General features: G+C 38.4%; 1 protein-coding gene across 2 annotated transcripts in view; it reads right to left on the reverse strand.

The window, feature by feature from the left end:
• NSD1 (nuclear receptor binding SET domain protein 1) overlaps positions 1–15,336 on the reverse strand; it is a 133,510-nt gene that overhangs the window by 83,166 nt on the left and 35,008 nt on the right. For both annotated transcript variants that reach the window (XM_005865499.2, XM_005865500.2), the window contains exons 3-5: positions 10,020–10,155; positions 7,814–7,986; positions 2,174–4,736 (exon numbers count right to left, since the gene is read on the reverse strand). In XM_005865499.2, coding sequence (XP_005865561.1) covers positions 2,174–4,736; positions 7,814–7,986; positions 10,020–10,155 — 2,872 coding nt within the window. The remainder of the gene's footprint in view (positions 1–2,173; positions 4,737–7,813; positions 7,987–10,019; positions 10,156–15,336) is intronic.

The following is a 15,336-nucleotide window of genomic DNA, read 5'->3' on the forward strand; positions in this document are numbered from 1 at the left end:
GTCCCAGACTGCGAGAGGGCACAGGCCGGGCTGAGGGACCCCCTCTTCCCCCACGAGTGCACAAATTTTTGTGCACCGGGCCTCTAGTTAATAATAAAAAATAAACTGTGTTTTGCATACTCACAACTGTAAACCCTACTTTGAAAAAAAAGAAGGGGAAATCCTGTTATGTGGATGAACCTTGAGGACACTACACTAAATGAAATAACCCAATCAGAAAAAGACATATTACAACTCCATTTACATGAGGTAGCCCTAGCTGTTTTGGCTCAGGAGGTAGAGTGTCAGCCTGCGGACTGAAGGGTCACAGGTTCAATTCCAGTCAAGGGCACATACAAGTTGCAGTTTGTTCCCTGGCCCTGGTTGGGGTGCATGCGGGGAAGCAACTAATCAATGTGTCTCTCACATCAATGTTTCTCTCTGTCTCTCCCCCTCCCTTTCACTCTCTCTAAAAATCAATGAAGAAAAATAATTAAATAAATAAATAAATAAATATCAATGGAAAAATATCCTCAGGTGAGGATTAACAACAACAACAAAAAGATACATGAGGTATCTATAGCAATCAAATTCATAGAAACAAAAACAGAATGGTGGTTGCTGGGGCTGGTCAAAGGCGGAAACAGAAAGTTATTGTTCAATAGGTATCGAGTTTCAGATATGCATGAAAAAGTTCTAGAGATCTGTTGTACAACCATGTGCACATATTTAATACTATAATGTATACTTTAAACTTGTTCAGAGGGTACATTTATGTGGTTGTTGTTTTTTACAATAGTAAAAATGAAGCATTGATACATGCTAAGCAAAAGAACCAAACACAAAAATACCACATATTGTATGATACCATTTATACGAGATGTACAGAATAGGCAAATCTACAGACTGGGGAGAAATGAAGGCAGACTGAAAAAGGGTACAAGGTTTCTTTCTGGGGTGATGCAAATGTTCCAAAATTGATATGTTGGTGGTCACACTGGTCTGTGAATATACTAAAAATCACCAAGTATAAACTTAAAATAGATGAATTTTATACTTTATAAATTGTACCTCAATAAAGCTGTTTGAAAACAGAATTTAGTATAATAAACAAATCTAAGAAATTAGATGTATCCTCAATAACTACAATGTATTTATTAATATATTGAAAGACTTACGTTCCTTCTGCTGCTAAGCTAGGATACCGTGGCACTTCATTCTAAAACCTCATTCCAGAAATGATATAAGCCATCTAGAGCCTTAGAATATTTCCATATTTCATTAAAAAAAAAAAAAAACTCACCTGAGGATATTTTTTCCATTGATTTTCAGACAGAATGGAAGGAGGGGAGGGGGAGATAAAAACATCAATGTGAGCCCTAGCTGCCTTGGCTCAGTGGATAGAGTGTCAGCCTGTGGACTGAAGAGTCCTGGTTCAATTCTGGTTAAGGGCATACGCCTAGGTTGCAGGCTCGATCCCCAGTAGGGGGTGTGTAGGAGGCAGCCAATCAATGATTCACTCTCATCATTGATATTTCTATCTCTCTATCTCCTTCTCCCTTCCTCTCTGAAATCAATAAAAATATATAAAAAAAACAAAAACGATGTAAGAAAGACACATCGATTGGTTGCCTCCCACACAAGCACAACCCAGGTACATGCTCTTGACCAGGAATCAAATCCCAGGACCCTTTAGTCTGAGGGCTGACACTCTAACCACTGAGCCAAACTGACCAGGGCCATTTCCATTTTTTCAAAGCAACATGTTCCTTTTATGTATCTAACAGGTGAGCCTACCTTAAGTTGTGGTCAAAGGACGCTTAACGTTAAATAAAAATCTATTTGATTTCTGTAAACTAACAATTGAACTTAACTCGGCTCAGAGCTTCTCAACTATGTGCAATACCAGATTGAAACCGAAAAAGTTCACAGATTTAAAAGTAGGAAACACAACAAAATGTTCTGAAACTTACTAAAAACAAGAGGGAAAAAAAATAGAGCTTCTAATAAAGCATAATTTGTGAAAGTATATGGAAGGCTGGTCCTCAAAACTCAAACTTGTCTGCAGTAAGCCCTTTCTTCAAGTGATAATCCTTCCCTCCCAATTTACACTTAGCCCTTCCATTAAGAACTTCAGAGGGGATCATGTCATCACTTCCTCTAATCCCATTCTATGACAGTCAGGAATTCTTACCTGGTTCAGGAAGCTCAGGCTGGGGAGTCAAAGTGGGAATTCCTGGCTCCTTTTCCATCTCCTCAGTGTTGGCACTGGATTTATCACAAACATTCAGAAGTGGCCCAACTGAATCTAAATGGCCGGTGTGATTTGGATCTGTCAGCACATCCTCCAGTATGTTTGTTGAAGGAGAAGGTCTATGCTCTGGGAACTCACCCCCCTTCTTTACAGGGTCAGCAGAAAGCGAGACCCCAAAGGAACCCTCAGAGTTTTCTTTCTCCCTAAATCGGTTAGTGCGCTTACGAGGTTTAGTGCGCCTTTGGTTTAAACGCTGCCACCGCTTTTTAGGTACTACTTGATTAACACCACTGGGTTCATCATTTTCACTGTTCATTTCAGAGTCCAGCTCTGGACCTTTTCTGTTTTCAAAGATGGAGCCTTTTTCAGTTTTATCAGGCTCAGACTGGTTGACTTTGTTGTCAAAATGAACATCAGAAAAATGGGCACTGTCTTCACTTGTTAAATGGCCCATTAATTGAAGGGGTTCTTCTTTAGCAGGGTCTTCTGCTCCACCTCCCAAGGAGCCATTCTCTGAGGCTGCATTCTGTCTGTCTCCTGGCAGTGCAGCCTCTGGAATCACAGCTGGAACCTGGTTCAATTTTCTTTTGCGCTCTGTCTTTAAGGCTTTGTGGTTCGCTGTGTTCTTTCCCATCTGACCTGAAAAACCATCTTGCAATTTGGATGGCTTTGATCGCCCACAGTTGCGTCTAGTAACACAGTTTGAACGACTCTTGCCAGAAGCAGGGAGGTCTCTTCTGTCAGACACTAAGCCAGGTAGGGAGGCAGACAACTCCCCAGACAGTGCAGAGTCACCCCCACTGGGGCTAGGATAGACTGGATCCTGAGTGCCATCTCCATTTTTTTCTGAATTATGATTGGAGGCTCCTGAAACTAAGACCTTAGAAGTCCCTAGAGGACTACTGGTAGAACAGTCTCCAAGACCAGGGCTCCGATAGGAGACCAAGTTTTGAGCAGTCATTAACCGTTGCTCCTTGGTCTTACTATCATGCATATCTTTCAACATCATTAGCAAGGTACTGAATTTATAGTCTGGTTCAATAGGTATATGATTCTGACTAGAGGCAGAAGAAAAAAGTAATGGTTTTGATGGCTTTGATGTTCCAGATTCACTGACATCTTCACTTAAGGATCTATAAGAGAGTTCCTTCAACTCAGACAGAACGTGTTTCACCACTGCTGTTTCTATGTCATTCGAATCTCTGGTTTTCTCATGCATGTTGCTCAGTAGTTTTAGCCCATCCCCTTTCCCACTTTTGGAAATGCTGGCCAAAGGAGAACCTTTGGTATCAGAAGAACAGCATTTCAAACTGCAGTCTTCATTTGTAACTGGAGGTTCTACAACTGGATTTTCTTTATGTTTGCACTTTATACTTCGGATCTTGGGCTGTTTGCTTTTCGAGTGTAACAGAGTTTGATTTGTAGCCCCACCCTTTATTAGTGAGTTCTCACTGCAAATGCTTGATGGGGTGTTGAATTTTGTAGAGAAACCATCATTTCTAAAATCCATTTGGGGTTTGTGAACAAGAGTGGACACTTTAAAATCAGAGAGGTTAACCTGAGATGTCTCAGTTCCAGACTCTGCTGTCTTAGTACAATCTGTTAAGTGGTCTGTAAGTGAGCTAGTAATGAGGGACTTCTGCTTTGCTTTTACCTTAGTGTTTGTGGCAGGATACCTGGAATACTTTACCTTTTCATTTTTCTGCAAGGACAACATATTCTCTGTTCTATCAAAAGCATCTGTAATTTCAAGGACACTGTTATCAGACTCTGAACTGTGATCTATGGGATCCAGATCACTGCTTCCATCATCAGAAGTGGTACAAATACTAATGGAATCACTTCGTTTTTCTTCATCACCTGCTTTAATATAGCAGAGCTGTACCTTTGAACTACACACCAGACCTCGTTGAAGTTTCTTCTTCTCCCCAGAACGTTTAGAAATCAAGGCACCCTCAGACAAGCCCAATAAAGAGTCACAATTTGAAGTCTCAAATTCTTTCTTTGCAGGGTTTTTTGCACAAGAAGAAAACAGAAAACTTCCTGGGGCAGTGCTGGCCCCTGTGAGGCTGTTTGCTATCCTGGAAAGTTCATTAGAGGCCTGCTTGTCAGATACATCCCCAGAAATAAAGTTTATGCCAAGGTTCTCTGGAATCTTTCCCCTCCGTTCTTCCTTATTTGTTTCAAACTGCATGTGGCCCTTTTTCACACAAGTCCTTTTTGGATTATCAGTGCTCTTTCTGACTCGAGACTTAGCACAAGGCTTTTCCTTCTCATCTGCAGAATGTTCAGAGTCAAAAGCCAGAGATTTCAAGCAGCCATTAAGCAACAGGTCATGTTCTGACTCAGGATCATTTGTACAGTCCTCAAATGGCATATCCTCTTCACTGTCCAATTTGATTGAACTGCTAACACATTTTCGGTTCTTTGACCCTTTGGGAACATCATACTGTTCAGCAAGACCAACACTGGCTTCCCATTTACTCAAAATTTTCTGAGGAACCTTAAATTTAAAGGAGAAAAAGGTTATTACTTATCAAAGAAATGGGAGAAGGAAACAGGGAGATGTTCAATGAACACTTCACAAATCAATTTTTCAAAGTCTTATTGCACTTCTTCAAGGCCCTTTTATGGGACCAGTTAGGTAGTGAGCTCTTACAGCTCACCCAGAGCTTAATTAATGGAGATTCCTCAACACTACTTTACCACTAAGATCTATCATTAGAGGAAAGGTGGATCTCTTTATCCATTCTCCCTGCCTTTGTAAGCACAAAAGAGTGGACCATAAGTTGGACTACAACATTACATTACTAATTAACATCACATTACCAAATCAGGAAATAACCAGACCCTTCCTACTTACCCCTCGACACCTAAATAACGATATATTTTCTTCCTGACTTATGAAAGCCAAGCATTTGCTCAGCTGCATAAAAGAGAGAATAAAAGGCTAAATAAAGAAGATAAATATGAAAAACGAGAACAGGAAAAGTAAGTGAGTCAGACCTGTCCTAGGACACCTGAAATTTGGACCTCTGGTTATCAGTAGGTCCTTAGCTAATCAAGTTTCTTCTATACATGTTACATACAATCTGGATTATAACCAAGCAGTCTCATGGACTTAATGATGTCATCCAGAGACACCAAAACACCCTGGGTATAACAAATTACACATGTTCTTTTCTTTCTTTTTTTTTTTTATGGAACGCTTCACGAATTTGTGTGTCATCCTTGCGCAGGGGCCATGCTAATCTTCTCTGTATCGTTCCAATTTTAGTATATGTGCTGCCGAAGCAAGCACGACATATTCTTTTCTTGATTCCTCACAGTATGAGGACATTAACTCTATGAAGTATACCCAACTTTTCAGACCCTTTTTTCTCTCCTTGGCTTCATAAAATAGATATTAGTCATGGTTCTAACCATCACTTAGTGTTCACAAATTACTTTAATACTTGTGAAAGGGATGTTCTGCTGATCATGTAAAAATCAGGTCACTATATAGGTAGCCTCCTCTTATAAAGCACTAAACTGATCATCTGGTTTATTTTACAAGCAAACACATACCTATTAATTGTCAGAAGTGTGACCAGAGTAAATAAATTCTCCAGAACCTGAAAGATCTAATGAACTCCTCAGAAAAGGGAGCTGTTTAATCTACACAGATAAAGGCGTGGCACAAAAACTCTTGACACCATCTGACCAACAACCACCCAAAGTATTAGAAAGGATATACTTATTAGCCTCCTTAATCCTAACAGCAGCAAATGCTAGTTGTTTTATTCAAGCAGCAGTCGCCAACTGGTGGTCCGTGAGGTCTGAAAGGTTGGCGACCACTGTTTTAGAGCATCAACCTTATGCCATATTAAATATTTATAATTACTTCTAATCCACACAATAGTTGTACAAGAACGTATGATTACACTAGTTTTTTAGTTGGAGACACTAGTCCTCAAAGAACACAAATTAGCCCTTACTGATTTTGCTACAGTTGGTAGGGCATCGACCCATGCACCAAAAGGTTGCTGGTTGGATTCCTGGTCATGGCACATGCCCGGGTTGTGGGCTCAATTCCTGGTAAGGGGCATGCAGGAGGCAACAGATCAATGTTTTGCTCTCTCTTTCGATTCCTCTATCTCACTCTAAAACCCAATAAAAATATTTTAAAAAAGAACTCACCCTGGCTGATTTTGCTCAGTGGTTAGAGTGTTGGCCCGCAGACCAAGGGGTCACAGATTCAATTCCTGGTCAAGGTCAAGGGTACATACCTCGGTTGTGAGCTCAATCCTAGTCAAGGGGCATGCAGGAAGCAACCCGTCGATGTCTCCACATCGATGTTTCTCCCTCTCCTCCCCCCGCCCCCCGACTTCTGCTCTCTCTAAAAATCAATGGAAAAATATCCTCAGGTGAGGATTCCAAAAAAATTTTTTAAATAAATAAAAAGAACTCAAATTAAAAATAGCAGGGACTGGATATCGATTCTAAATTATCCTAGTCATGATTTCGAAGACTCTCAAGTTCGATTCCCAGCCAAGGGCACATACCTGGGTTGTGGGTTTGATCCCCGGCCCTGGTCAGGGAATGTTTGGGAGGCAACCAATCGATTTCTTTCTTTCTTTTTTTCTTTCTCTTTCTTTCTTTCTTTCTCTTTCTCTCTCTCTCTCTCTCTCTCCCCCCCCTCCTTCCTTCCTTCCCTTCCACTGTCTCTAAAAATCAATTTAAAAAAAAAATCCTCAAGTGAGGATTAACAAACAAGCAAAGAGAAACATAACCAGGTATGGCCTGGCCGTTGTTGCCCAATGGTTAGAGCGTGGGCCTGCATACCAAAGTGCCGTGGGTTTGATTCCAGATCAAGGGCATATACTAGTGTTGCAGGTTCGATCTCCAGCCCTGGTTGGGGCACGTGGGGGAAACATTCATTGGCCGCCTCCCCTACATGCCCTGATCAGGAATTAGGGATAAATCAATCAATCTGTCTCTCTCACATTGATGTTTCTGTCTCTCTTTCCCTCCCTTCCTTCCAATCTCTCTAAAAATGAATGGGAAAAAATATCCTTGGGTGGGGATTAACAAAAAACAAACAAACATAACCAGGTATGAAACTACAATCTTAAGCACTAATAACTGAACACAAAAACCAAAACAAACAAAACAAAAATGTTTAAAGCTTTACCTTTCCCGTTTTTTTCTACATTCCCATTTTTAAAAGAAATAATTAATCTAGAGAGTAAGAAGAATTTCATTTTGATGATCAGTTTCTTTTTATGTAAGATATAACCAAAGAAGATTGGTTTTGTCATTTTGTACTGTCACATCTAAGTGACATGGCAAAAATTAACTGGAATAATTTCTCAAAAAATTGATTATAAATATTTGGAAGGCTAGCCCCATCTCATCCCTGCAAAAAAAACACCTTGCTTTCTATCTATTTTCTCACAAATATCCATCTACCAAAGGGAATAAACTTATATTTCAAAAATAGAATACTTTTTCCTTGCTTCCTCTTTGCCTACCCTCCAGAAGATAATTTGAGAGGCTTTTGTTCTTTCATGTATGTGTGTGTTTTATTTTCTTTTTTACCTTATGCCTATATCCTTTTTCTTTTTGCTTCCCTCTTCTCCTAAGGACAGGTAGCTCTTCAAACTGATGTCTGCCTTCGAACATGACAATTGCTTTTCCAGCCACCCAGGCTCTCTCAGAAGGGTCTCCAAAAGCCTCCACATAGTACTGTCGATAAGGTCTCCGGTTCGAAACTAGATAAGGATAAAAAACAGTGTCATTACTTTAAAAAGATGACTGTTCATCAAGATAACATCCACACACACACACCACTGTCGCCAAAGAAGCCTCTGACACCAAAGAAGCCTGTCACCAAGGAAGACCCCCCCAAAAAATCAGTAAGCTAAAAAACCTTCAGGACAATAAACTCTGATGTAGGTCAGATAGAAGGGGGGAAAAAATTCTTTAATATGTTTTTACTGATTTCAGAGAGAGGAACAGAAAGGGAGAAATAGAAACATCAATGACAGAGAATCATCGATCAGCTGCCTCCTACACACTTCCGACTGTGGATAGAGCCCAAAATCCGGGCAGGTACCCCAACTAAAATCTAACCATGACCTCCTGGTTCATAGGTCAACACTCAACTACTGAGCGACACCGGCTGGCCAGCCGGGCTAGATACCTTTTTTTAAAATCCTCACCCGAGGATATGTTTTTATTGATTTTAGAGAGACAGAGAGAGAGAGAGAGGGAGAGAAACATTCATCAGCCGCCTCCCCTACATGCCCCAACCAGGAATTGGGGATAAAACCTGCAACCTCTTAGGAGTATGGGACAACACTCCAACCAAACGAACCACACAGCCAGGGCAAGATACCATTTTTTTAAAAAACAGTGAACTATAAAGGTCTTTGGGCAACTCAATAATCAATATTCAATATATAAAACCAAATCTACCAATCCCACTTTTGGTAAATCATTCTACAGATAAATGGACATGTATATATGAAACACACACAGTTATTCTTTACAGCATTACTTGTGGGTACACACAAACACATGTATGTATACACATGTATGTATGTATATTATCTTTACAACACAAGATTAGAAACAAATTAACATTCATCAACAGGGGAATTGGTTATCTAAAGTACAGCATATTCAAAAAGTGGAAGAACTATGCAGCTGTAAAAAGGAAAAAAAGAAGGAAGTTGTAATGCACAAACAGGGAAAAACTCCAAGAAGTAAAAAAAAAGCTACTATAGAACAAACATACAATATGCAATTTTTATGTTAAAATTAAAAGGGTAGGGATATGAGAATATATATGTAGATTTATAGAAACATTCATAACAATTGGTTTGAAAGAAAGGGTAAAGAATGGAACAGATCAACCCCAGCTGGTTTGGCTCAGTGGATAGAGCGTTGGCCTGTGGACTGAAGGGTCCCAGGTTCAGTTCCGGTCAGGGGCACATGCCCAGGTTGCAGGCTCGATTCCCCAGTGGGGGGCGTGCAGGAGGCAGCCAATCAATGATTCTCTCTCATCATTGATGTTTCTCTCTCTCTCTCTCTCTCCCTTCCTCTCTGAAATCAATAAAAATATATTAATAAATAAATAAAAGAAATATTTTTAAAAAAGAATGGAACAGATCAGAGAAAAGGAGGAAATATGATGATTTTTTGAATCTTGTGCATATATAACCTATTCAAAAACTAAAATATATATACTAAAACTATAGTAAAATCATAAACCATCTTAAGAGAAAAAAGGGAGCAAGATCAATTTTTAGCTGCTATCTTATAGCATTTTAGTGATAAATCATCTGAGATTCAAACAGAATAAGCAATATAACAGTAATTAATGGTAATATTCTAAATCAAGATTTTAAAATTTGAAATAATTTATAACTTATACTTATTTTTTAACTGTTTTAGCTTTAACAAAAAAGAAAACACACAATACAAAAACTGAAGATTAAAGTAGAAAAACAAATATACTGAAAAGGATTCTAGACAATGTAAACTTTAGGTAATAAGCCTGACATTTTCCTGGCATCTACAGATAGAATAATTGAAAAAGTTTAAATTATAGAGTAAAATAAAACAAACATACAAAAAATCCAAAAAGGAAAAATAAATTAATAACAATCCATAAATGAAATGCTCAAAGGTAAAAATGGATTATTGCTAACGGCAACCAAAGTTGGGTTATACTAAAGGGATCTGCGAGTTTATAATTCCAAACTGTTTTTTATCATGTGAAATCAATTGCAAATATTACCTTTCATTTTAGAGTGTGTGTTAATCAACGGATCAGAACAAATCCTGCAGGGCCACCATGGGCGTCTCTTGAATTTTGCCCAGATGAGATCTCCAACTTCATACTTCAATGGTGTTGACTTTTTCTTGGGTTGACACTTTAGACAGACAAAACATTGGCATCAATAAGAATCAAACTTTTTCCCATTAGCCTTCTAAGAAAGCAATGCCCAAAAATTCTAGATGAAAACACTTGAGCTTAACAATAATTACAACTAAAATGCTTTGTCTTAATTGTTCATAACATGGCCCTTTATACAGTAGTAAATCTTAACTTGTATTTGTTTTATATAAGTAATCTACCAATATTCTGGGAAAATAAATCAGCTATTTTAATTTATAAAGAACTAAAAACTAAAATAAACAGAAACATACCAAGGAAAAGATTATCTTTGCCCTAGTCTTTGGATCACAACACAACATCAGGGGGGAAAAAGAGAGAAAATTATAAAAAGAAATTGTAACAATGTCAAGAGACTGTGATCCCAGTACAATGTTATTCGTCGATTATATCTCAATAAAACTAGGCTGGGGAGTAGCTTGTGGTCCCTTCTGAAGGTGATAGTCTACATCCTTCCCAAACAAACAAACATCCTACTTATTAATGAACAATAATGAAAAAATGAAATGATCCTGAAAGGTACAGGCTAGATTCCAGCAACGTCAATACAACTGACTTGGTTATTTCCCAGGACATGCAGGAGAGGCTGCATCCAGAACAGTGCACTACACAGCTCCAAAGGACAACATTCTTGCAGAATACAATGTGCATCAAGCTCCTTTGGACTTGTCCAATGCAGAGACCATGAGTTAATCTTTTCTCCAAAAATAGTATCTAATTGATCTGCAATCCAAATGCCTCCATTTCTGATCTAAATCCATACCCATGCCTTTAACACCTAATAAACAGTACAGATCTCCTACCTTCCTTCCCTCAGACTCAATCTTCCCTCCTTAATGCTAAAAACACTATCCACCTGGCACAGATTAAGTATTCAAAAAGAGTAAGCTGAGTGAATTAATATAATTCAAATAAAAATAATAATGTCTGAGGCTCAAGGATATCAAACAACTGGGCTCAATTTAATGATGTATAAGTTACCATCTGCGTTTTAAGACTCTATTCACACAGAACTAAGTTAAATCTCACAGAAAGCTCTTACTGAAAATACTGTGATTATTTCTTCATGTATATAGTTACTAGGAAATGAGACAAACTACATCTTATTATTTAAAGATTTAAAAGCCCAACAGGCCGTTTTTGCCTATTATCCATTTGCAAGTTATCAGAAAAACAAAACAAAACATGACTTCAAGGCTAGATGGCTTTGGAACTTTAAAACCAAGATATCAAGACAGGTGGAAAAACAAATATTTATTTGCCTCTACAGAAAACTACAATTTGAATGGGTTTCCCAAAATTTTTTGACATAATTTCATTTGTGATCAATTAATTTCTTTGTCAATTATTGCTAAATATGAAATTTGCTTGTTTATTCAAGTCCTAAATTCTAATCAAACCTCGGTTCTTAAACATCTCAAAACAATTCAGTTCTCCACCTAGTTGTTCACAGAAAAAAATGTGGTGGAGCAAAACTTGGGTTTTTGACCTTTCAAGCTGATACCCCAGCATGACAAAAGTCTCTCAGGCAACAAAGGAGAGAATGCTTTTGTTGCTGGCGGAAATCCTCAATTAGCACAATTTTAAAACATAAAGAGGCCATCAAGACTGCTAATGTGCTAAGGGTGTGAAAGTGCTCACATAACAAGAATCACAGGCAATTGAATAGGTAGAAAAACTGTTGTTGATTGTATAAACAAAAAGCAGTTACTACTGGTGATAGCATTTCCGAGGCAGTGATATGTGAAAAATTCATTTAAGGATAGTAGGGGGTGGTTTGATACATTTAAGAGAAGAAATGTTTATTTATAAACAGTATATTAGACATGTCCTATATATATCAAAACGGAATCATTTAGGGGGTTTGGAATGGATTAATTCAATTTACATTATTTCTAATGAGGAAAAATGATTCGGTTTTCGAATAAATCGCTTCTTAAACAGCCTTCTGGAATGAATTAAGCTTGAGAAACGAGGTTCCACTGTACTTTAAATAAACTAACATTTACTTGGTTTTTGCTATGTGCCAAGCACAGATTCCCCTTTAATCCTCTTAAGTTAGATACTATGTTATTACTCTTATTTTACTATATACCTTTAGTCATGGAGTAGTGAATGATTTAGTAAGTGGCAGAGCCAGAATTCAAAGCTGGGCTGTCCAGCTCTGGATCCCAAACTCTTAACCACTACCTTGTTATCCAATAACAATAAAACTCCATTATTATTACATGCTTTATGACAAATCCAGCCATAATCTATGACGTGATGTTAGTTCTGTCTTCCCCTACTAATTAAGTAATTATACTATCAGGAAGTATAACTATAAAACAACTGCCTTCAATCGGTAGCGGAGAATGAACATGAGTGTTATCAGGTAAAATAAGAAGCCAGAATCACACAACCAAACATAGTAGTAATGAGTTTTGTCCTCTGACTTCATCATAAATTATGTCACATTAAACAAGCCAATTAATTCAGTTTCAGTCTCCCATAAAATCAGGAAAGACACACCTGCTCTACCACAAACCATCAAAATGAAATAACTATTAATTCCACCCCTAATATTCTCACCCAAAGAAAATAATCCAAACAAGTAAAAGATTATAGAAAGATATTTCAGGCAATTATTTATAACAAAAAGTTAACATCCAGCCCAGGCCGGTGTAGCTCGGTTGGAGCGTTATCCCATACACGGAAAGGTGGAAGGTTTGATTCATGGTAAGGATACATGCCCAAGCTGCGTGTTCCACCCCCGGCCCCCCCAAAATCCAACTGATCTTAATACATAAAAAGTTAAGATAGGCAAGAATTCTGAACCAAAGAAACGTCTCCGAACAAGAAAACAGAGTAAGAACAAGGGGGTAAAAAAGAAATATAACTCTTTTCTTCAGAAGAGCTCGAAAATTTCACCTTAGGAAGAAAGACTCCCAAATAACTCTTGTTAAACTCACAAAGCTCAACAAGAGATGCAAGGATGAATTCCTGATCCCAAAATACTTGGGGAATAACAGGAAGACTAGAGAGAAAAAAAAGACTTATGGGAAATAATAGCAGAAATTGGCTAAGAATTCACCAGAACTAATCCACTGGTTTAGCAAATCCTGAGAATAAACAAACAAATCTACACCTATACACATCAAAATATTACAAACAAAACCAAACAGCCCTTCTTCTCCCCACAAAAAGAAAGAAAATCTTTCAACACAACCAGAGGAAAAAAGATACATTACTCTTAAAAGGCAGGAGATTGCTAATTCCCAAACACTGACCTTACCAGCAACAATGGGAGTCAGAAAGACAGCATGGAATGGTATTATCAATATGTCATAAGAAAACACCTGCTAGGGAATGCAGACTGGTGCAGCCACTATGGAAGACAGTATGGAGTTTCCTCAAAAAACTAAAAATGGAACTCCCATTTGACCCTGTGATCCCACTTCTAGGAATATATCCCAAGAAACCAGAAACACCAATCAGAAAGGATATATGCACCCATATGTTCATAGCAGCACAATTCACCATAGCTAAGATCTGGAAACAGCCTAAGTGCCCATCAGTAGATGAATGGATTAGAAAACTGTGGTACATCTACACGATGGAATACTATGCTGCTGTAAAAAAGAAGGAACTCTTACAATTTGCAACGGCATGGATGGAGCTGGAGAGCATTATGCTAAGTGAAATAAGCCAGTCAATGAAGGAAAAATACCACATGATCTCACTCATTCATGGATAATAAAGACCATTACAAACTTTTGAACAATAATAGATACAGAGGCAGAGCTGCCTCAAACTGATTGTCAAACTGCAGCGGGAAGGCCAGAGAGGGTTGGGGGGCAGAAGGGAGGGGAGTAAGAGATCAACCGAAGGACTCAAGGGGGAAAAAAAGGAAACATATGTACTATTCTTTGTAATATTTTAAGCAATAAAAAACAAAAAACAAAAAAAAAATAAAGTCAATGTGGCTAAAACAGAGTAAGCAAATGACAGAACAGGAAGAAATGAAGTCAGATAAATGATCCAGGGAGAGGAAGACATATGCCTTATTATGCCCTTTTACTCTGAGTAAGATAGACATCTTTGAAGGGTTGATGTTTTAAAAGGACCATTCAGAATGCCATCCTGAAAACAGCCTTAGAGAGTTGAGATGGAAACACAGAGACCTACTTAGAAGGTTACTGCAATAATTCAGGTGAGATATAACAGTTATGTGAACCAATCTGCAATTGGCAGTGGGGGCGAGAAATAGAAAGAACCAATGAAATGTACTAATGGAGTGGATATGGGTGCTACAGAAAGAGAGAACTCAAGGATCACTCTAAGGGTTGATGCCTTAAATATGAGAAAGATGGAGTTGCCATTTATTAAAGATAAAGCGGTACTCCATTATCTGCGGTTTCCCTTCCAGTTTCAGTTGCCCTGTTAACAAAGGTCTGAAATATTAAATGGAAAATTCCAGAAATAAATAATTCATGTGTTTTAAAATGCATACTGTTCTGAGTAATATGATAAAATCTCAAGCAGTCCCCACCCAGTCCCAATCCACCCAGGACATGAATCATCCCTTTGTCCATCATACGCATGCTATACATGCTACCTGCCCAATAGTCGCTTAGTAGCCCTCTTGGTTACCAGGTCAAGGGTCAAGATATTGCAGTGTTTGTATTCAAGTAACCCTTACTTTATTTAGCAATGGCCCCAAAACACAAGAGTAGTGATGCTTATAATTCGAATATGCCATAGAGAAGCCGGAAAGTGCTTGTTACACATCAACAGAAGGAAGGTAGTAGCCTATCACTGTCACAATGCCTAAGTCATTCATCAAACTTTGTCTCTACATGTGGGCATTTTATCATTGCATATCATCACAGGAAGGGTGGGTGCAGTACAATAAGGTATTTTGAGAGACCCCATTCATCTAACTTTTATTACAGATTCTATATATATATCCATATATCTACACTAATAAAAGAGAAACATGGTAATTGGCGTACGACCGCTACCCTTCCCATTGGCTAATCAGCATATCCTTACGCAAATTAACTGTCAGCCAAGATGGCGGCCAGCAGCCAGGCAGCTGGAAGCGAACATGAGGCTTGCTTGCTCCAGTGACTGCAGACTCCAACGTTCCCCGCCTGACTTGCCGGCCTCTGAGCTG

The sequence above is a fragment of the Myotis brandtii genome, unplaced genomic scaffold, assembly GCF_000412655.1.
Source record: "Myotis brandtii unplaced genomic scaffold, ASM41265v1 scaffold208, whole genome shotgun sequence".
NCBI classification, from domain to species: Eukaryota; Metazoa; Chordata; class Mammalia; order Chiroptera; family Vespertilionidae; genus Myotis; species Myotis brandtii.